This window comes from Hippocampus guttulatus, chromosome 15, assembly GCF_054856545.1.
Source record: "Hippocampus guttulatus isolate MCC_2025c chromosome 15, RoL_Hgut_1.0, whole genome shotgun sequence".
NCBI lineage: Eukaryota > Metazoa > Chordata > Actinopteri > Syngnathiformes > Syngnathidae > Hippocampus > Hippocampus guttulatus.
The window spans coordinates 10,312,293-10,335,909 of NC_141275.1; the positions used below are offsets into that span (position 1 = coordinate 10,312,293).

At 41.9% G+C, this 23,617-nt stretch overlaps 1 protein-coding gene across 2 annotated transcripts in view; it reads left to right on the forward strand.

Annotated features, from left to right (window-relative positions):
• The first annotated feature begins 4,277 nt into the window (after positions 1 to 4,277).
• The window catches only part of LOC147193816 (glucocorticoid receptor-like), a 42,926-nt gene continuing 23,586 nt past the window's right edge, over positions 4,278 to 23,617 (forward strand). Inside the window, exons 1-2 of one of the 2 annotated variants that reach the window (XM_086131013.1) lie at positions 4,278 to 4,730; positions 9,288 to 10,467. In XM_086131013.1, coding sequence (XP_085987139.1) covers positions 9,296 to 10,467 — 1,172 coding nt within the window. In that variant the 5' untranslated portion in view covers positions 4,278 to 4,730; positions 9,288 to 9,295. The remainder of the gene's footprint in view (positions 4,731 to 9,287; positions 10,468 to 23,617) is intronic. The other variant, XM_086131014.1, reaches the window with a different exon arrangement.

The following is a 23,617-nucleotide window of genomic DNA, read 5'->3' on the forward strand; positions in this document are numbered from 1 at the left end:
TCCCAGGGATACATTTGAGGTGCCTCCCTAAATTGGAGAACTGCTCTATATGCACGTACTGTGGCATGTGAAACATTTGACCAACTTTGGAAAATCAAATGAGTTCCAGTTTTGTGTGCTGTACTTTTGAAACATTAAATATAACGGCACGAACAGACAAATCTTTGAGGTGACGGAGACGACGTGACTTTACCGCAAGATAATTGAGGCGATACCAGGAAAATCGTTTCTAATGTGACTTCCCCCCCCACACCCACAAAAACAAGTCTCAAATAGTAAGCGCTCTTTTCAACGCGCCTGAGTTTTATTAGTGCTCTAATTGTGTTGCATTACATAAAACCCCGTCGCAATTATGCTGAGTTGTCAAATGCCAAAAATCTGAATTGACTACTTCAGTGAAGGAGCACAGAAGCAAGAACAGCCTGTTCTGATCTTGAAATTTCAAGCTCTGCTATGGTCTTGAGAAAATACCACCAGTGTCGGAAATAAGACAATCATTAAACACGCATGCGGCATGCGAGGCAATATTGGATGTAAATATTTCACACACCCGCATCTAAAAAGTACATTTCTTGCACGTGCGCGGTTTTTAAACTTCACTCGCAAATGCGCTAGACCTCATCCAAATAATTCATCTTCATGTAGCTGAGTGAGACCGTGTATACAGAATAAACAATCATGAAAATGCAGCCAGCGTAATGCCAAATGATGAACCATCCAGCGACGCAGGTGGGACGGCTGGTTTTTATTTCTGAAAGTTAGTGAGGCTAATGTCCTGTAAAAACCTCCTTGGCTGCTAATGGATCATATTTCTGTGACAGCCACCGAATCCAAAGGTCACCGTGGTTCCTTGAATTTTAAAGGTTAGTTTTGGTTTTTTTTGCACTTCGGGCGATAGATTAGATGGACAGAAAGCACCACATGCTAAGTTCCACGATAAATTGTGTAATTGGGCTTGGTGATAAAAATTCTGTCTCCTCGAGTGCAAATTACAATCCATGCTTCTGTTGTCTTTGTTGTAGCCCCCCCCCCCCCCCAATTAGCCTGTTTTGACGGGGTGGCTCAAAATCGGATGCAAATGAGCCTCACCTTCACCAAGACACCCAACACTTGTCTATTGATCGCCGCATGTGGCACATACAGCGGCCATATTGCCAGTCACATAAAATAATGGTCGGTTCATACTTAATGGGCAGGCACTACAGACAAACAACTTTGGAAAATATTGCAGTTGCTATTCTTAGCATCAAGGTGGAAGATATTGGACAACACTTGCTTCCACTTCTTGGCCATTTGCCACCATTGGGCCCATTCTAATAAAGTGAAACATCAGACAAACTCATCACTTTTCAGTCTCCAGGAAACCTTTTATTCCGCAGGCCACCTTTTAGATGTTTCCAAAGGCTATTGTCCAAACCTCACAGGAAGAACTCCACCAATGGGCATGCGCTGGCGTACCTTTAAAAAGAAATCCTTCCTTTCTTTTTTTTTATATTTCCCTTTTGGAAAACAGTCTTCATACTGCCCTCCAATTTTGAGGCATCATTTAATAATGTCATATTATTAATTAAATAATTATATATATATATATATATATATATATATATATATATATATATATATATATATAATTTATTAATTACAACAAAATAACCAATACAAAAATGTATAATAATTATATAATAATAAAATATATTAATAATAAAACAATAAGGTTGTGGAATATGAATTAAATATGAATTAAAGCAAGATAATTAATCAGTCACAAGCAATAACCGTTACCTGTCACCGGTGACCCGTTGCTGCCAAGTAGCAGGTGAACGAGGCTTCGATGATTTATCCCAGTATGTCTTCCATGAATTTCTGCCATGTTATTGGCTGATTAAATATGTGTGTTAATGAGCGTCGCTAATGGTTCTCTTGTGAGCGTGTAAGCAGACAAAACAGTTGGCGCTTGTGTGAGGGGAGCATGTGGCATTACGCAAGCACACTCTAACCTATCCACAGCTGGACGTACGTGCGTGGCGTCCCGTCTTATTGGTTAATAGGTTCGTCCGCCATCGCCCGGAAAGAGAAAAACTCACCGTGTTCCCAGCGATGTTTTGAGAACAGTGTGGTTTTCTCAGGCCCTGGGGGAGCTCCCGCTTGTCTCCGGCTACGCTTTACCTTTTTAATGTGACATCTGCATGCACGGCACACACTCGCTGCTCCTAATCAAATCTCTCGCATGGAGGGCCACACTGAAGAAGCCGACCCAATCTGCGACCACTCCTATAACCCCCCCACCCCCTACCCCCAGGCCCCTCTCATGCTCATGCTCCTCCTCTTCTTCTATCTTCGGTTCTCCGCTTTCAGATAGAGCATGAGCTGCTCATGGTGGATTCTTCACTTTCACACTGTGACTTCAGTTTCTCTTTCTGCTGTTTTGGCTCCAGTGCATATCAGGCAGACACATTTCCAACTCAGGTTCTTTTACCTCTCGTGTCCTATTACAGCACAGTTGATTCGTCTTTGAAGCTGATGTTCTCGTAATCCATCCAGTCAACCAATTCTGCTTCGCGGTTTCGCACGGTTTGACACATTTTTCGACGCAGATCTCGGCACGACGAGAGACCGCGCAGGCAGCTGACGCCTTGTTTTCTTTTTGACTTGATATGGCGGTTGATAACAATTTCGAAACACGTGCCAACCACATTTGCAGTTAAACAGCGACAAATTCATTTTTTATCCTCATCATATTACCACTTTATCTTTGGAGAATATCGTTTACCATCGTCACAGTTCATGTAGTTGTCCAACTGATTTTACACTTATACCTTCTGGACTGAGTTGAACAGCAAAAACTGTATTCCCATGAAATTACATCTTTATCCTCGTGAACCTGCATCGGTTGTTGTTCTTTAATGACAATCTTGTAAAATGTTCATTGATAGACTTCAGCACGCAGAGCGAAGTGAAACCCATTTCTCTGTTGTTAGCTTTGTTATTCACGTTAGCATTCTGAGTCCGCGGATGGTTGTAACTTTCATCTATGTGGAGTGCTTACTGCAAGGATTAGATGGAGGCTTCAGGTCTCCAGAGTCTCACTTCAGTTTGACCACAGGCCACATTGCAGTTGCGGGGAAGTTAAGACGTTTCTCTGCACCAATACAAGTGATTGATGTCCTGTGGGCAGTTTAATTGCATCCATCCTCAAGGTTGTGTTTTACCACAAGTGTCAGGTTTTATTTGGGCACTTGTCCGAGAAACACAGTATTATGCGGGCATTGGTAGAGGTATGTGTTGTGAGTCTGAGGGTTGTTTTAAGTATTTTCTGACGTGTGCCTTGGGACCAGGGGCTTTCAGCTGAACTACAGTTGGAGCTGCGGCCTTCAACTAATCTGTAGCCAGAGCCAGTCAGTGGTTCTGACCCTAACCTGATGGGCAAGAGCTAGGGTCGTTTGCATTGGGGACAATTTCATATTTGTAATTGTTTGGCCTTGGCTAGGGCGGCAGGGTGGGGGACTCGTTCGCACATCGGCCTCACAGTGCAGAGGTGCAGGGCTTGATTCTTCCTGTGTTCTTAAAAATCTGAATTTTTTTGGACCGAGCTCTCAACCGAACATAAGAGAATAGCATCCAAATCAAATGACACCATCCTTTATTCACCTGTTATGGTTTCGTGTTTGGTTTCGTGGAGATGAAGACAGCCGATTCTAATCAGAGCGCACAATGCTTCTGCATGCAAAATACTGCTTCCGTAACATTTTTCTGAGTGCGCTTAACTTCTTTCGACCCCCCTGCCCACACAAAAGTCTCCGGACTTGAGCGAACCTTTGACGAGCAAGCTTCGTTGAAGGACTCACGCTTAAACCATTCGATTGCAGAAATCCGCGGGGGCGAGTGCATGTTTCGCAGTGGGCGACGAGGAGCGCGGACACGTTTTGACAGATTCCTCAGCCGAGTTTTACAGCTGGGGGGCGGGGGGGGAGGGGCGTTCACCAGTAAGTGTCAAACTAGCTGCTCGCGTCAAGCCGCCACAGCGACATTGAGGTCGACCGGAAGCTCTCTAATATAAACTAAAAGCAATATTTACTGGTGTTCAGAGAGAGATAGACCGACACCTGGCGTTTGGTAAAACGTGTCGCGTTTCTGCATTTACACAGCTGGAGAGTCGATTTATGTGCCGTTTTAAACACGGTGTTGAGACCTGGGGCGGCGCCGCTGATATTTATTTTATTTTTTCGTATGCTCTGACACTGCGCGAGCGGAAGTGTTTTTTGTGTTTCCGACTTTGACGTTTCCGACTGTCCGCCCTGCCTACCCGGAGTTCGCGGCAGAATGCAGCCGCTCTCCACGGTCGCTCTTATATAACTTAAACGTGCGCGTCGAGCTCGTAGGCCACTTTATGGGGGACTTTTAGAGGAACCGCTGGACTCGCCTTTGGATTTCTTTTCCTCCAACCCACTGCTTCTACGAGAAAAGTCGAGCGAGGTATTTCTGGCTTCGGATCGCTTCGACCTTGTTTACTTTAGTTACCAAATAGTTGCTGCCAAACGGGGAATATTTGCTCGAGATTTAAGGAGGAGCGTTGTTTTTTTCATCATTATTTTTGCTGTGTCACCTGCGCGGAATGTCTTTTATCCCACGGCTCCCCCGCGCTGACTTTGCGTCACTCCTCGTTGTCTCTCATTGAGTTTTGACAGGACATGACCTAAAACTGAGGTCTGCATCCCTCTCCAAACCAGCAGGTAAGCGCCACTATCTGGGCTGCAACTCTGCATCTGACCGCCTTTCAAAGTAAAAAAAAATAAAAATAAAAATGGTTTCACCTTACAATGTTGCCTTTGGTTAAAAAGCAATAGTGTGATTGGTGCAGTGGAACCAAGCAGCCAACAGGTTGCACTAATGTTGCGTAGCAATGCAATGCAACGAAAGCGTGGAAAACCCACCAGTTCCTATTTAAACATTCCCATCTGTGACGTACTTCTGCAAAACGCATTGCAACATAGGTGGTAAAAGTAAATCAGCCATTTACAAGCTGAAAAAAACGTATCCAGACTGAAGGGTCGCATGCCCCAAGCAGATCTGGAGAAGCTTATCCATGCTTTTAGCTCCAGTACTGATTACTATAATGGGCTTCTGACAGGACCCCTTCAAAAGAGCATCAAAACAGCTGCAGCTCAATCAGAATGCTGCAGCTCAGGTTCTGATCAGAACAAAAAGATTAAAATATATTACTCCTGTTCTAAATGATTTACACTGGCTCCCAGTCAGCTGTAGAATAGATTTTAAAATTCTCCTATTGGTCTATAAATCACTGAATGGTTTGGGTTCTGAATACATGAAGGAAATGCGAATTGAATATAAACCCAGAGGAGCTCTTGAGATCTGCAGACTTCGGCCAATTGGGAGCACGGGTTTCAGAGTAAACATGGTGAAGCCCCAAGTGTCAATTCTTTTAAATCAGATGATAAACTGCTTTTCCGTCCCACACTTTTTATGAAGGTCTTTTAAGCATTTAAAATCAGTTTCACTGTCAGCAATTAAGAAAGCTTCCTTTTATTCCTTTACTTGCTTTTAAATACCGTGAAACATTTTGTACGTGACTTCGAAGCTTTGTTCTATTTGCTTTGCCTTTGAATGTCCACGGCTGTTTCTTTGTGACTGCTTGTAGGTGTTGTGCTTTTGGATGTGTGAAGCACTTGGCTTGTGGTCCAAACTACTGTTTACTCTGCTTGGACGCAATATGAAGTACACTTAATCATCAGTTTTGTATAGCGCTTGTCCTCTTTAAGATGCTAACTGACTTCTGGTGAGAGGGAGGGTATACCCTGGACTGGTTAGCACCCAATCACGAGGCCCATGAGACCAAAAAACAAACAAACAACCCAAACAAACACATTAACACCGATGGACAACTTATAGTCTTAAATTAACATGAGAAACATGCTTTCAGAATGTCTGAGGAAGATTGAAATCCACAACCTCAGGCTGTGTGGCAGACATGGTAACATCCAGATACCACTGTGCTGCACGAATGTGATCACTTGATCTATTTTCAACATCACTTTTCCTCATTAGGGTTGGATGAGCTGGAGCTACATGATAGCTTTGTCGAAATATTAGGAAAACGCAGCGATGTTACCCTTTACGTCTCTGTGAATATTTTGACTGAAGGATCGTTATCAGGCTCCTGCAGAGCTTACTATTGACCTGATCATTTGATTCAGGTTTGGTACAGCAGGGATAGATGGAAAACATGGGAGAAAGTGGCCCCTGAGGGCCCGAGTTTGAGACACCTCTCTTAGATCATGCAACCAACCCCCTGCCATGAACATTTAACCCAGATGCTTAATATATAATAACAATCACAAGTTCTGAGTCACAGCAAAAATGCAAATAATGTTGCATACTTTTAGGGGGTGTTATTTGACAATATTTTGGCTATTACGGTTGGAGTGTAGTGATATAGGAATGCCCTACTTCATCCTGAGAGATTTAAGGAAACATCTCAATATGACGCATTACATGGCCACCGAACTGAAAAGCACAATAACAAGCATACCAAGTAACGAAACAGAATAAGGAGTAGACGGTCTTGGTATCAGTTCTCAAATGTAAAGGGTAAAAACTCATCACAAAAGTAAATGCTCATACTCAATATTTGTACTTCATCACTTCCCACCACGGTTTGTTGTGAGAAAAGCGTGTCTCACCTCTCCTGGCAAATTTTAACATCAACAATCACAAGATGTGGGCATACAAAAGGAAGTGCAGATAAACCGCTGCTTTTCACATGTTGCACACCTCCAAATCACAACTAAGTTGCTCCAACGAGCCTTTGAGTGCATCCATATTAGATTTGCCGTCACACTGACAGCCACCAGCTGTTAGCAATCCATACTGTATTGTAATGGTTTGTCATTTACAGCAGTGTTTCCTTACTTTTACCAAGCCAATGAACCAATTTTAAATGACAGTATTTTCTGTTTACATCACCAAATGTAAATGTTACAAAATCAGGAATGGGGTACCAATAATCTATTACTATAACACAGCCTGGAAATGAATGTTTGCGACTAGCTACGAGAGTTAGCACGTCTACTCCAGACTCAGTCTTGTGGCAGATAACCGGCTAGCTTGCTCGCTGGCATGGAAAACTTACGGTAGTTCGTTTCTGCACTGAAGTAACTTCATAAAAGGGAAAAGAGCTGAGAAGTAGCTACTCCTCAAATTCAATTGTAAAAATAAAATAAAAAATCAATGTCGCATAACTGTAATGTTGTCTTGAAATGAACGTTTGTGATTTGCTACAGAAGTTGACTTGTCGACGATTAGTGAAATATGCTGTTAACCTGGTAACTAGCATGGCTAACGTCAGTTTGTTTCTGCTCTGTAGTTACTTCACAAAACAGAGAACAACTTAGAAATATCTACTTTTTTTTTTTTAAAGAAATATGAGTACTTTTCAGATTTTATTTAGAAAAAAATATTCTGTTTATTCAAGGGGTTTTTCCAATAAAAAGGGTTATCGTAATCTTTCACAATAATGCATTTTGGAGCTGTAATTGCAATGCCGTGATAGCGTGAAACCACAATAGTTTTTGCTCAGCGTTATCACACGATCAAAATGTGACACTGGCCCATGCCTATGCCACCGAACTATTTATCTCATGCGATCGTGGTTTCTCTAGTTCTTCTCAATGTGCACTTTTCCTGCTAGTGGAGACAGCCACCGTGTGTTCAAAGGCCCAGGAGTCCCTCGCCTGTGTGGGTTAACATGTGTTGAATGCCGAACACGTGGTCACTCTGTCCGCGGCACCAAAATATAAGTTCATGCACAGGGGTAGGAGTGTGAGGGAGGGGCGTTCCCTTCAAAAGCATAACATTAGCACATGATTAGTTACCTACTGTATGTTGTGCGAGCCAAAGTCATTTGATTTTCTGTCCGTCATTATTTCATGTTTTAAATCAGGTCACATTGGTGTGTGTCATTTGTGAAGCTGCCATGTCGTTCCAGCGTGGGCGTAAAGGCAGGAAATGGCCTCTTTGGTGCTATTGACATTTCGTCAATACGAGGCACATGTGAAGTAGGAGACCTCACGTGCGCAGTTAGTGCTCATTTGACCAAATCCTCCATCGACTAAAATAGATTTTAAATTTTAGTTTATTACATGAATTGTCAGGGCAGCACAGTGCTCTACTGGTGTTCACATCTGCCTCACAGTTCTGTGGTTTGGGGTTTTGGGTTTGAATAGTTCAGGCCTTCTCGGGTTTCCTAACACATACCGAAAACATCCATATCTGGTTTATTGAAGACTTTATGTTGTCTAAAGTTGCCCGAGTCATGGCTGGTAACCAGTACAGGTTGTAAATGAGAACAAGTTAAAATGGACATTTTAATATATGCTACCCATACCACTTTCCAGTTAGGGTAGCCATATGAAGAGTTTGTAAATGGTTTATAAATTGGTTCTTAGTTTATTTGTCATTGCTTTGTAAAGGCAACATACATTCCGCAATCATGTCATCTGATATCAGATTAAAATAGCAGTGACTGTACCTTAATTTTACCTAATAGCGAGCCAAAATAAAGTTTGCTGTGTCCATGTTTGTGACGGTTACATCACTGTTTATGCTATGTTTACATCATTATTAAATCCATTAACTATTTTTAAAATATTTAGGAAGCTCTGATGAATAAGGCGGTATGGTTACACCATATGCATTTCAATCAATAAGGCGGCACGGTTCTACTGTATGCATTTCAATCAGCTAGCATTATTGTTTTAATCAATCTGTTATTGTTTTACTATACACATAGGAAAACACCGTTCTAAAAGCCATTTCTACCTCATGTCTGTATTAAAGTATATTCTTTATCCTCTGCAAAGATCCACTGATACATTACTGCATCTCACAGTCACTTTGTTGTGCAACCCTTCTTTGTGTATCATGTAGACCTGGATTGTACAGCCCCCCCGGTGGCCACGATGCACACACCAGACAAACAATATTTTTTAAAATGATTCACATTCTATTTGATTGTCATTACTGTATGTTGACTGTAAGTGCAAGTAGTGATTTGTTCGACTAAAACCACATGACACACACGTGTGTGAATGTGGGCACTCTGAGCAAACTGTAATTCCTGTTACCCTCAATTGTTTCAAGACACAAATAATCAACAATTGACAGAATGCTGGCTATTTATTGGATCCACTAAATGGTGATTGTCTTGTCTCTCTCTTTCTCTCTCTCTCTGTCTGTGTGCTGGGAATAATGACCCCCATTGCCGTGTCAAGATAACAAAATGGACCAGGGCAGCTTGAAGTGCAACAGTAATCGAGACGACTCCCTGACATTCATAGAGTTGGGAACCGGAGAATGCAAAGAGGCAGCTGACACCACTGGTTCCCTGCTCTGCGCGCTCCACCCCATTTTCCCAAATGGGGGAGGAACCAAAGACCAGCTGGAGCCCGGAAGCCTCCTCGACTCCCACCAGCAGCGTCGGGCCCTGTTCGAAGTGTCGAACACAAACGATCAGAAAATGGTCAGAATAGAGAAAAGGCAGCAGGATGTCGGTGTGTTTAACATTGAGGAGGATCTGGCGCTGCTGAGCCAAAATATTGCCGATCTGGACAACGTGTCCTCGTCTGTCATCAGCACCTCCGTCCTGGGAAACCTTCCTCTTCCTGACCTTTTCCCCCAGCACATCAAACAGGAAGTAGACTTCTCCCTGGATAAAGAATTGGGATCTTACGGAGGACTTCCCTCCGCAACTTCCTGCGATTTGACAGGCGGCACTCGCCTGATTGAAGACAGTGAGCTTTGGAAAGACCTGGACCTTCCGGGATCCCTGCCAGAGATCAGCAACTTTGAGCTGGATTCCGAAGTGGCTCACTTGGATAACATCCTGCACGACGACGGCAGACCTGTCGGAGGCTTGCCAAAAGCCACGCAAGTGCTCACGGGCAATGGCGGGAACTGTTATGCTAATGGCACCGGCCAGCAGCATCATAACGTGCTCCACCCTCCTCACCAGCAGCATCACCTTCCTCAGCACCAAGTTCACCCCCAGCATCAGCAGCCCGCATCCCTTCTCTCAAGCGTCATCATCAAAGAAGAGAACCGCGACAATCCTTTCGCCCACATCCGTACTCCCAGTATGGTCAAGCAGGAGAAGCAGGAGCCTGTGTTCTGCCAGGAACAGTGTCTCCAGGGAGGCATGGGTTCGGTTCATTTAGGAGCCCCGATGTCCTCGTCGATGAGCGTGGACGCGGCTGGCTATCGCTGCAGAACCAACGCGCTCTCCACTATGGGTCAACAACCCCAGAAGCCCTTTGCCGTGCACTCAAACCTGTCCTCATTGGGGGAGAGCTGGATGCGAGGGGACGGGTATGGCGAGTCCACCGCGATTCAAAGGTCTAACGATGGGCTCCCCAACACGTCAATGTTGATGTCATACCCACTCAGCTTCTCCGGGTAAGTGATATTTTGTTTATTTTTACTTTGCTCTGTATGATTTTGCCTGTGCCGGATTTGTTTGGCAAGTTCTTTGCTTGTTCAGCTTCACTGATGAGGTGATTTACTCCACCAAGAGTCTGTTGACTAACCTTTAAATTATTCTCAAATATAAATTAAGAATGGGATTGGGTTCTTAGTTCTTTCTGGCATCCTACATACATATAGGATTTAACAGCGGCATAAGTATGAGAACATGTCTGCATTGGAGTCTTAATGTGATGAAATTTGAATTGACGATTAACAAAACGCGTGTCAGTTCAGGGTTGAATTTGGTTTTCCACCCTTCATACAAATTGGATGAAATTAGATCGCGATAGTGATACTTGCATCGGAACATATTTCGTTGGGTTTTGCATGACACATAAATTGGTATTAAATGCAGTCTGGATCAGTTCTGGATCATATCTGGTTGTGCATCCTGTATCTAAAGTAGATTAAATTTGACATCTGAACTTTTTCGGTTGGATTTTTGACGATACGTTTGAATTGGGATGAGTGCTGATTCTTGATTCAGTCTGAAATAAATGTACTTTTTATACCCTGCATGCAAATCAGATTGAATTTGATCTGAAAAAGGTACATTGCGATGTTTTTGATAAAACCCTTATTCTGATTCATCTGGATCTGATCTGGATTCAGTTCATTTATGTCCCTGCATATTCACTCCATACCTGGCTCCCAAAAGGTAACAAATATAATAACATAAAGATTTGTCTTTATTAGTGCTGTTCTATAGAACATCAATCTGTCTAATACCTCTCTGACAGGAGCAAATGTATCTTTGTTCGAAGCTGTAGTTATGAAACAACATGGATGACATTCGACTGTGCAGCTGTATTGTAGCCTTTTGACTTTTATCATATGACTTGTACAAGATAGATTGAGACACGAGGTTCAGAGGTTAGGAAGTAGATATATTTCACTTAGCTGAAACCTCAAACAGATCTCTGCCGCGCTGCCGATGTCCCTTGGAGAGCGGTCTATCTCGGCACTTGACTACCCCACAGGAAAGCGTGAGTGTGCATTTGGAAAAGCGAAAGCTGTCGGCTCCTTTGACCGCTTTGAAGCTTTGGCCTCTTCCGCTTTGACTCTTAGCACAGTGACGCTTGCTTCAACACATGCCGCTCAGCTTCCCGTCCTATTTTTGTTGTTTTTACCCTTGGACGTGTTGACACAGCGCGGCAAGCATTTCGGTACTCTCCTTATTTCTCCTTATCCTCATTCTTAGATTGAAGTTAGAAGCCACTAAATAGTGATTTAAAAAGAAATCATCAGGACAAATTCATTCATTACCAAAGTCTTAATGGAGGAATTCATTAAGTGGGCCATAGACGAAATAAATCGTATGCCTCAAAAGTGACTGGATGCTCATCATATTTTCATCAAGTTTTGGGTGTCTGTCAAGATGAAGCTGCCTTGCAGGGCTTTCCTTTAACCTTTGATTCAACATTGACCGAAGCACGTCATGTTTCAAAGACCTTGTTCCGGTGTTTGCTGTTTTACATCATTCCTCCAGGAAGTATTGAACTCTGTATTTGCTCGAGTGTCTCCAAGTGTGGTATTTTTGTCGATGAAAGTGCTGGTTTTGTATTTAGTGTTTTGCTTTTCAAGCTTAATTTGCTGTATGTGCCACTGCAGCCCAACTTCTGTTAATTAGTCAAGATTTTTATTTTATTTTTTGACTTGTCTTCGACGGGTATAACAAGCAAAAATTTTACCCTTCTAGTCTCATTTCAATCCACATGCATGGTAAGAAAAACTGAGCCCCGCCCGGCAAAACCGAGAAATAATCATGCTTAAGTAGCTAGCTAGCTACTAGCAAGATTAGCTAGGTACTAGCTAGATTGATCGAAGGGTGGGTAGATGGATAGATGGATGGGTCTGCACTGTTCAGTTGTATGTACTGATTAGAATTAGCTAAGAGTATTATTAGCTTGTGAAAAGCAGCACTGTTGCGCCTATTTGAATTCCATTTGTCACGAAAACAAGCACGTCAGCAGTCGCCTAGATGAATTAAAGCAAATTGTCATATTTGAAAACCGTTTGTCACGAAAACAAGCACGTCAGCAGTCGCTTCGATGAATTAAAGCGCATAGTCATTCAGGATCTGCGTTTTGACATGTGATCGCTCCACAGCGTACATTTTCCATGGAAATATGTGACTTAATTTGGTACAGTCCGCTACTCATAATTTAATTGGAAACAGCAGATTCAGATTTGCTAAACACCACTGCCACTAATGTTATATAAATAGGAATATATTTTGTTTGGTGTAATGCAACAGTCTTTGCCGATTTTAGTTAAATGTCCCCATATAAAGTGCCCTTTCAGAACAACATTAATAAATGTCCCCATATAAAGTGCCCTTTCAGAACAACATTATTTTTACCGCGAGTCTTGCAAAGGAAAAACCTGATTACATTTCGATACACCTATGGATGTTTCTTCATTTGGGTTCTGATATCAAACATTTCTGTCAATGAATGCATCCATCTTTGAAAGTTCATGCACATGTAGGAGGTGGGTGTTTAAATTGGCACTCATCCCAATTAGTTGTTTGACCTTTCTACTGTGTGTGGTTCATGTTAGTTAATGATTAGTAGCTGCTCCTTATTTAAAATTTTACAGCTGGTGTGAATATTAACAGAGTGAAAGTGGTTTGTGTTGGTTATATTAACAAGAAAAAGCATGGGTCGACCTCATCTCTTTGACATAATTTGCCTGCATAAACTTAAATCGGTGTGCGTCCATGGCTGCATGTGCATGTGCATGTGCGCAGGAAGCCGTGCGATAGCTGAGAACCTTGCGCTGCGGCTCGGTCAATAATTAAACCCGTCCAAGGTTGTGGTCCGTGCACAGGCAAACGTTTATCCCCCTAAGAGGCTGCTCAGTCTTGCACCTTATGTAATCGCGACAAGCTACGACAGCTGGTCTAAGGTTGGGGGCGAGGGTGCGGAGGTTGGTGGTTGAGTAACTTGATAATGGCCTCGCACCCTCTTGGTCAAGAAAGAGTTAACATGATTCAGTGTGGGCTGTGGCTTTGCAAAGCTTCCAGGTGACCTACTTCTCCTTCTGGGCTGACGCTGTGGGCCGCGAAATGACGGGTCCACGCTCAACCTGACAACTCAAGTTGGCCTGACTGATAATCAATGCTGAGATCAGTTTCAAGTCAGCAAAGAGTATGTGAGGCATCTGGTGGTGCAACAACCCCTCTCTGGAATCTTTAGGAAGCCATTTAGGGCTTGATACAGCAAAAGCAGCACTACGAAGACCTGGAAAAAGTAATTAGTCTGCATCTAGTGTGTTTCTTATGGTCCGGTGGCTGGAATATACCCCACCCCATCGGCGAGGCCATTTTCCACGCAATGACAATGAGGCGCTGTAAAGCGGCCAAGCCAGCTCCAGGCCCTGATTCTCCCCTCACTTTTCCGCCTTCTCTCCATGACGTGCATGCACCTACAGACAACGAGGCACTCTAGAGCTGCTATGCCAGGAAGGTATTTGAAACGACATTATCTCAATGCACGTTACGATTGCATTAGGTAACCGCTGACGTAAGGGCTCAAGCTCCAATAGATGGTGAAGGGCGACTCCAATGTACGTCCCACGGCGTAGTTTTGACCATATCCCAAAGATCAGGAAAACTGAAATGCTGAAAATCGTTTTAATGCTATCACTCCACAAATGAGTATGTCATAATTCTCAGTCTGGTATCAAATAAGTTTGCTGAGCTTTGTAAAGACAAACAACGTGGCAACATTACTGTACACAGTGTCGAAATGGGAGTGCAAAACATTCCCAGACAGCAGCGAGATGATTTGATCTGATTTGATTTGGAAATGAAACAACCATAAATGAAATAATCGATTCAAAATTATGACTGTACTTTCAACGTAATAAAGCCAATTGGTCTTTATCTTGAAACTGAATCTTGTGACATTTAATACGATGCAAGATCCAGAGTGTTTCCTTTCTGTGACTGACCTTGCATTGACTGAAGGCTAAGTCATTTAATCCGCCACTTTGCTTACCCGCTTTTCAGCCTGTCATGTGGTCATTCATTCTGCGTGCACCACGTCTATTCTCATCATGGCTACCGCTAAGGCTAGGCTACTATTTTTAAACACACTCCCGCTTGCGATGAAAATATTGAAGTCGCCTGTTACCTAGTGCTAAATCTATGCCGCTAAAATGTGTGGTACTTTTAATTAATTTTAATACATTAAAAGTCAATTTTTAAAAATACTTTTGCTTAGTATAACGTACTTTACCGAAGATAGAAGACATAAGAACATACTGTAGTTAGATGCACATTTTACAATCATTTAATTTCCAGTAAAGAAGAAAAAAAAAACCTTTTAATCTGTATCTGTTACTTGGTGTTAAACATGCTGAACAGGTTCGCCCGTTTCCAAAGATAAATAACCCGTCCAACATTACAGCTGCCCCCCCCCCCCCCCCGCCCCCTCACATACTTTTCAGCTAAGCCTGTGTCACTTAACGTGATGAGGAGGACGATAAAGCGAAACTGGTAGGGGAGTCTGACGCGGCATACCGACAAACCTTGCGATTCTGAAAGGAAGTATGCCAATGTGAATATGAGGGCACTTTCTTGCATTCTTTTAAACATTGAGCTCATTTGAAAGAAAAGGTTATGTCTTCTTCTAATTTAAATAGAAACGTTTGTATCAGTATTAAAATAATGTGTCCAGGAAGAAACTATTTACTTTTGAGATTGTCATGCAGGATTCGTGGCATTTCCGTTCATTTCATTTGGAATGGATTATTTAAGATTGTTTGAGTCACGCATTGAGTTAAAACTTTTATTTCATGTCACCACTGTATATCAAGAAATTACTGCTTGGGAAAAGTCATCCCATGCTCGAAACGGTACTCTTATGACCCGAACTGGACCGTATTGTATTGTGGGAATTTGGCCTCTGACGCCCCTTTTGCATCAGTTTCAATTATCCGACATGGAAGCCATGTCCACTTCCTTTCCGCTTCCTTTAACCTCTTTGGGTGAGAATAGTGTCACGCTCTGGCTGGCATCCAAGCACTGCTTTGTGTTGTTGAGCATGAGGCCAAGCATCCAGCCCGTGAGACCAGCTCTGGTTACCCGAGACCCCGCCATGACGAGTGACCCAAAGACCCCTCATCTTCCCCCTCCCACCACTAGTATCTTTCAACTCTCATTTTGGCACATGTGATGTCATTTGACCAATTTCCAAATTGCGAATGCTGCAATTTGAGAAAAATAAAAATAAAATACACTTAATCTTTTACTCTTAATTATTTGTATGTGCCTAGGGAAGATCGATACTTAAGAAGTGTGGTCCACGTGTTAACGTATTGTTTCATGAAAACATGAAAAGTTGAAGTAATCAGATTTGCAACATACTGACTCAGGTTTACGCCACATTTATTTGGCAGAATTTTGTGAAATTGACACAGTGGATGCTTAAGAGTTACATAAGTTAACTCAAATTGAAATAGAAAGTAGATCAGTAAACGGTCTTTTAATATTAATTCATGGTTCATTGGCCCTTATGACTGTAAACTCAACCTTTTACACCAAAACATTACTGAATAAAAAATCTGATATTCTTTATTGTAGTACAGATGAATTCATTGCTTGCATTTGTAAAAATTAAAAAAAAAACTTAGAGGATCTTGAAATAATGATAACATATTAAATTAAATCACACTTAAAAAAATTGCAATTGGATTATTTTTCAAAATCATTCAGCCCCAATTTATTTTTATTTTTATAAGCTGCAACGATACATGGCAAACTGAGAATTGACACCCTGAATCATTTTCGCCTTTGTTTTCCGACGCTCTCATACCAAGACCATGTGTCATATTGCTAATCTGTATGAACCATTAACCATTAGATTAGTCATACTTTCAACATTCCTCTGGGGCTGCAAAAAAACTCGGATATGCCTGCTGTACTTTTTCGGTGCGACGTCAAACGGCATAATTGTTGTGTATCGTTTGAAGTTGAACTAATACAATTTGCAATCTGCAAGTAAAACCAGAACCGGATCGTTTTGAAGAAGGATCAGCACTCTGTAAAAACTGACTTGGAGAATGCATGTAGTTGGATTTAAATATCCATACAGAACACTTTTTTTTTTAAATTAGAATGCATAAAGTGTGATAATGTAGTCAAGTCACTGGCCACAAAGCAAGCATAATCTCACAAGATAAAAGTCTGCTATGCACTAAGACCATGGAAAGGGATCAAAAAGACCTTATCAGGGTAATGTGATCCAATGTACAGTAGAAGCTGTATCAGCAAGTCGTCGGCCGTTATTTTTGATTGACACTATCAGAGGGCCATTCCTTTGACTATATCTTTATTGCAATGTTTTCAGTCTAGTTTTGTCTGCAAAAAAATAAAATAAAATAAAGGGTAGCGAAAACCACAGCGATTATATAAATAATCATGATGGTGTTCGTTTTTTTTTTTTTTTTTTTTTTTGTACTGAATCTCATTCGATTGTAAAGCTGCACGTTTATTGAGGTCAGTAAAATTGGATCACAAAAAGATAAACTGTGGACTGGGTCGACGATAAGAGTGAAAAAGGCAGTCGGAGCAAAGTCTGTGTGTACATTATTGTCCCACCTTTGCTCACGTCATTTATGTTTACTCCAATAAAAATCTCTGGCTCCGAACCTTCTGTAATTTTCCATCACCCTCAATCTTTTTTTTTTTTTACTTTTTTTTTTTAAATTAACCATTGTTTCCTCTGGGGAAACTTTTGTCATTTCATGACATCTTGTGCAAGGTTCACCTTTTATTTTCTTCCCCCAGGCCCTCATGTTATTGTTTTACCACAATAATTAAAAAAAAACAATCCCACTACTAGCTTACTAGCGTCCTTTTTGTGTCACTTTTTTTTTTTTTGCCATTGACCGGAATGTCTGTACAGTATGACATTTCTGTTGTTGTCTTAAGCTTACTCATTCGTCACACAAGTGCTGACCCATGAATATTCTGTTTGTGTTGTTTGAGGGTTTATAATTACCGTAGCATCGGTGCTAATTTCCTTTCGAATGTTTTTCACGTTTCGCCATCGGCATTACTTCAAGGGAAATTAAACAAAAGGGAGTTTTGCTGAGTATCATTTGAACAGTTCAATGTTGAAGTTGACACAATACTTGGTGACATGTGAAACAGGTATTGAAAACAAAACAAACCAAAAAAACTGAATATCCTCTGCTGTGAGTCACTTTTTCGTGCGTGGACTTTATCGCTCTGTTTCTCACATGACGTGTCACGCCGGCTCATCTGCCGCACACTCACGGCAACGAGAACTGAACTCGCCAGCGCCGTATCGTTCTGACTCGTCGCTTCTAAAGTTTGATCATCCTCTTGGCCGCTGCTTGCTCGTATCAATGAATTACAGCTGCCACTCGACGGTTTCTCGGCTGAGCTCTTGCCTCTTTTGGAGTTTTCGCTGACTCCTTCCTTCATCCTTCTCCTTGCACTGAAACAGCTGACCTGTTTCAGACCATCACATGTTATTATGCACAAAGAAAAAAATGTTTCATTTGGAAAGAATCAAAAGCAAATTGCCTGAGAAAATGAAGTGTTGTCGATGTTTGTGTGTGTGTGTGTGTGTGTGTGTGTGTCCTGATTGCCAAATCAGGACTAATGGTGGCTCATCTAAATAAGTAGCCATCCAAATGTGGAACATAATTGGCAGAACAACTGTTAAATCAATCCCTAATGTTGCACCCGTTTTGTTTTGGCCAGCACGGTGGTTAAGTCACATCCGCCTCACCCTTCTGAAGTGCGGTCTTTGAATCTTCGCTTGGGGCTTCTTGTGTAGTTTGCTTTTTCCTCAGCATGTTTGCGGGTCTGCTCCATTAAGGACGCTAAATCCAGAAGTAGGAATATGTCTCGATAACATATTTTATGGATAAATAGTTAAATCTTCATGTGTTAAAAATTAGGAAAAATAATCGAAAAATAGAATCTTTCATCACTCATTACCGATCAACTGACTGGCCTTGATTTCCGATCACGTGATCGGATTTGGACGCTTGTATGGAGAAATCCAAAAAATCAATGACTTGTAATTTGTTGTTTTGGAATGAAAATGGCATTTTGCTTTCAATTTGGCAATGAAATAATTTTCAATTATTTCCCGCAAAATTCAGATCGATTAATCATCGGCTCATGTTTTTGTTGTTGTTTTTAAAAGTTCCATTTAAAATAAAATAAGCAACAGCAGCATCTTATCAGAACGCTATTAGCACTAACTTGACTAATTTGTGCGTTCAACAAATCTCAATGCAGCTCTGCTTAGCTTTTAGTTCGACCATCGCTTGAAAGTCCCAAAGTCCCTGTACCATCCCAAATGAGACTGGGCCAACCTGCCGGTCTAAAACTTTCATGTATTCCCTCGCTTACAGCAACCTTGTTATCTGCAGAATAATTTTGCTGCAAAACATAAATAACAGCGCGAGAGTGCAACGTCGTCGCTTAGTCATGCTGTTCCCTCAGCGCTGTTGCCATGGCACCGATCTCCAGAGTCAGTTATATTCACCATTTCCGGAAAGTCGGATGCAATCTGGGATGAAGTGAGCATCAGGCCATCTGAGATGTGAGATTGACAAATAGCATCTGTATGCCTGTGATGTTATTTTCATACCAGACCTTCCGACTTTGTCCGTATGTCTTGAGTGCATTGCCTCGTAGTAAAATCCAGGATGGAATTTCAAAATTATTTTACCTGTGGGTCCTAATTATTCTACAAAAGGAGTAATAGATCAATCCGAGACAGTGGTGTCCAATCAAGCGGGACGAATGGCCATTACGCCACTGACTGCAGGTATCAGTTCCCACTGAAATGATGCTGTAAATGGTCGTCTTTTGTTATTTATGCCCTGGGATTGACTGGCAACAAATCCAGGGTGTAGTTTGCCCCCCCCCCCCCCCCCACCCAGGCATCAAGGAAAGTCTAGCTCACCTGCGACCCTGAACAGGGTAAACAGAAGAGAAATATCGTGAAATCTGGAATTTTTCACACCTCCTTGCATCTACTTTTAGTCCTTAAGGACGATCGTACAATGTTGGGACTCCAGACTGTCTTGGTAGGATGAAGTCTCACAATTGAAAGAGTATAACTGTGCCGAATTTCAACATTTCTCTTCTCTTCCATTAAAAGTCAGCATGGGTTTGATTGTTCATTTTTATCGTTATTTCTCCCGTAAATTCAGTCACAGACTGTCTGAATTCCTCCGTGCTGGTGTCCTTTCCTTACAAGATCACCGCTAGGCTGTGTTTACTGTTGTTCAAGGGACTTTGATATGAACCGGGCGACCCGTCTCAAGAGAAAGTAAAGTCGGGAAGCTTACATGTGTGTTTTGTCTGCACAATGTCTCTCTCTCTCTCTCTCTGACTCACATGGCCTCGTTGCTTTATGATGAAGTTATTGTTGAACTTTTGAAGGGCTGTGGGAGATGTTGCTAATTGTTTTGTTTACTTCCATTCAATCTCTGCTGTGGATTGAGTTTTTTTTTCTCTGTGGCTACTCCAAGAATCATTTACCCCCGATGTGCATTTTAAATGACCTAAATGCTTGTTGATGATGAATGAAATGGCGCACTCGATCACCTCTTGTCAGACATATTTTCCGCATTTGTGCCTCCTCTCCTTTATTTGCTTCTACCCTTTGGCAAACCATCTCATTTCTCCTCGAAAAATGAATCGAGACGTGCTCCGAGCCTCTGAAAGAGATAAGAGTCCGTGAAAAGATATGTTGATTGGATTATATCCATTGGATCAAGTGCGTGTGCGTGTGTGCGTGTCATCCTCATGATGACTAAATAAAAATAGCTCTTTGTCTCACATGGACTCGGGGCTAAAGTCTGCTTTTCTTGTTTGCAACTTCCACAAAAACATGAGTGTTTATTTTTTAGCATTTAAGGGCAAAACCTGCTTCTTAAAAAAAAAAAAACCCCCGCACAAAACAAAAACTTTCATCTGACCTAAAAGAGGAAGTCAACCGAAAAATTGTATTTGGGGAATATGAGTTAAGCAGTCAAATGCACTCGTTTTTTGTCCATCTGAGGGGGCGGCCATTTTGCCACTTGCTGTGGACTGAAAATGACAAACGAATCAATCACGGCTCACCTGTTTTTTGGGGCGTCTTTGTTTGTGTTTACTTTGCCATCATTTGTTTTGCTAGCAGTCTACTTCCTGATTCACACGGCTGGAGGGAGCACGATGGAGTTGTCCCATCAATGCTTACCTCTTTGCTCAGACATGTGAAGCTGATTTCTGTACGCAGTCGCTGGTGAGACATGATGTGTGTCATATGGCTGACAAGTGCCAATTTGCTTTTAATGACAAGTACATCCAAACAAAATTATTTTTTTTGGGGGGGGGACTTTAAAGTATTGATGGTCTGGCCTGATAGACGCTGTTGATGATTCAAACCACAAAACTTAATTCATGTGAGAAGAACCATTAGCATTGTTCCATTCAAAATCCCACATTAGTAAAATGCGTGAAAGCCTGAATGACGCCAGATTTAAAAAGCTGCGCTTCATTGTTCAACAGTTGTCGATGTTCTTTTCCAGCATGGCCGCATGTTAAATGGAGCCATATCGCCTCACTGATTGTCCTTTAGAAACGTGCCCTTTTGCGCCTTTTCTTGATCCAAAACAGTGGATCACGTTGCACGGCTACTGAATAAATTAAGTGTTGTGTAACTGGTTATTTTGTTTTTATGCACTTGGACTTTGACTGGCAATAAAAAAAAAAAAGAACACACGCTTGATTTCCAGCATGTGTCGACATGACCGACCTAGATTTGACTTCCTGGTCTTTTGGGCCAAGCCATCACATGACCCTGATTTGGTCCGAAGCCACTTATTTTATCTTCGTTTAGCCTTGAATTAAATACAATTCATTAGGGCTAAAAATGTATTCATCGACAGATTCACCCTTTATACTTTCTACAATACAAAACACTGACCCACCAATAACTGGTGGGTAAAAAGAGTTTGAATTCTACGTATATTCCAATTATATATATATATATATATATATATATATATATACACACACACACCCAGGTATATATATATTTTTTTTTACCGCCGCCCCGGAGGTCAGGTTTATAGCACAATTTATTTGTTTGTGATTTATGAACTTCATTATGGTGGATATGACTCCCAGAAATGTTTTTATTTATTTATTTATTTTATCCAGCCTCTAAACCCACAAAAAAGTTTGAAGAAGCTGTGTTACCTAAACTAAAAATCTTAGTTTTATTCTGTGTGGGCGGATTGTGGCCTCATCATAAAACACAAAACTATCGGTCCAGAAGCAATCGCTGTATTCCATGGGTCTTAAACACATGGCCCCGGGGTAATTTGCGGCCTTCTAGATGATAATTTGCGGCCCCCTTCTTGACATCAAAGGTAATGTTAATTGCGGTCCCCGCCTTTCTTGCCGTGTCGTTTAGTGAGATCTGCTGAAATTTTTTTTATTTGGGAGGTCTTAGGATTCCGCCCGACAGCAACGATATGGCCCAACAGGTTCAACAGGTCCGCCTGTCTGTCTGTCTGTCTGTCTGTCCGCCTGTCTGTCTGTCTAAAGCCAGCTAGCTGCACTTATCTTTAATTCTAATTGACAGCGTCAAACCAAAATTAGCCCTCTCATTTCTTTTTGTCTCGAATGAAATGTTAGATTAGTGTGCTCGTGTGATGTGCCGTGAGTGTACTTTGTGTTAATTTATGTACAGACAGTAATGGTGGGAGGATGTGAATGCGCCTGCCCATTAGTCAGCTTTAGCCAGCACTGTTCTACTGCTGACGTTTGTTTCAGTATTCCCTCCCACTCGCTTGTATGCTGGTTTTGTTTTCCCACCCTCACAGCCTGATACAAAGGTTTTACACAGTCTCACTAACTGTAGATTGGTCTGCCTCACTAAACTTCCATTCTGGCTGCATGTATCTATTGTCACATCCTGCTGCTCGTGCTGACATCATAATCTTGATCGACTCCTGTCCAGACTCGCCGCTATGTTGAAACCTTGTAGTGCACAAAATGTCAGCGCTCCCTCGCATTCCCTCATTGTTGTGTGTGTATCACATGGCAGCTAGCCACTGGCCAGATACTGTATGCATGACTTACATAAATTTGCTTCATGTGATAATGGGCATGGTGACCGCCATTAAATATATAGCTTTGCACAAGAAGGATGTTCATTTAATTTGGGTTACAATTTTAACCCAAGTAGTGGACAGAGGCACTTTGGGTACTTGGCTACAGATCTGTAGAGGCCTTGGAATGCATTAAAAAAATATGAAAGTACATGTACTTTAATGGTTCAATTACAAGTTAAGTGAAGGAGGAAGGAGGCACACAACACTACGCAGGCATTCACATGTCGGGAGTCTCCTGGAGCACCCAGTGGTTGAGTAATGGATCTTGCAACCTAACCAGCAATCATCCTCAATACTGTGCATGGAGCTAAAGCTGCCCATAGGACTCCACAATTGAATTCTTCTGACACACTATGTACTTCATAGGTGTGACTGTTTTGGTCGGCATGGTACAAATGGGCTCAGCTGTTCTGTGTGTGAGCAATAGAGTGAGATGAGAAGGGTGTTGTTGTATTTAATGGACCAAAAAGTTTGCAGGGGAAATTTGAATTGACTTATCATGAGCAGTTTAGCCGCTACTCACTTGCCGCGCAGCCATCGGACCGATACAAAAAAAACAACCACTGTTCTTCCTCATGCTGTTGTCATTGACATCATGAGAACGAGATCAAAACCTTACGTTTGATCAGCAGTGACTCACCATTGTGAGCGTTCTCCACAAGTGGCCACCGAGTTTAAGAGTGACGTCAGCATGTCGCAACAGAGAAAGGCACACAGTATTTTCAAGGATCATACACGTCTAGTGAATTGCTTGCTTCGGCTTGTTAAAAAAAAAAGTGTGTTTGTGGTCTTTGTGCTTTATGCATGGGCACAAAAAAAAAAAGTTTGTCTGTTGGTAAGGTGTGACTGTGCGCCGAGAGGTTGCTCTGTGAAAAGTAATTGAAAGCTAATAAGGACAGTAGGCGAAATGGAT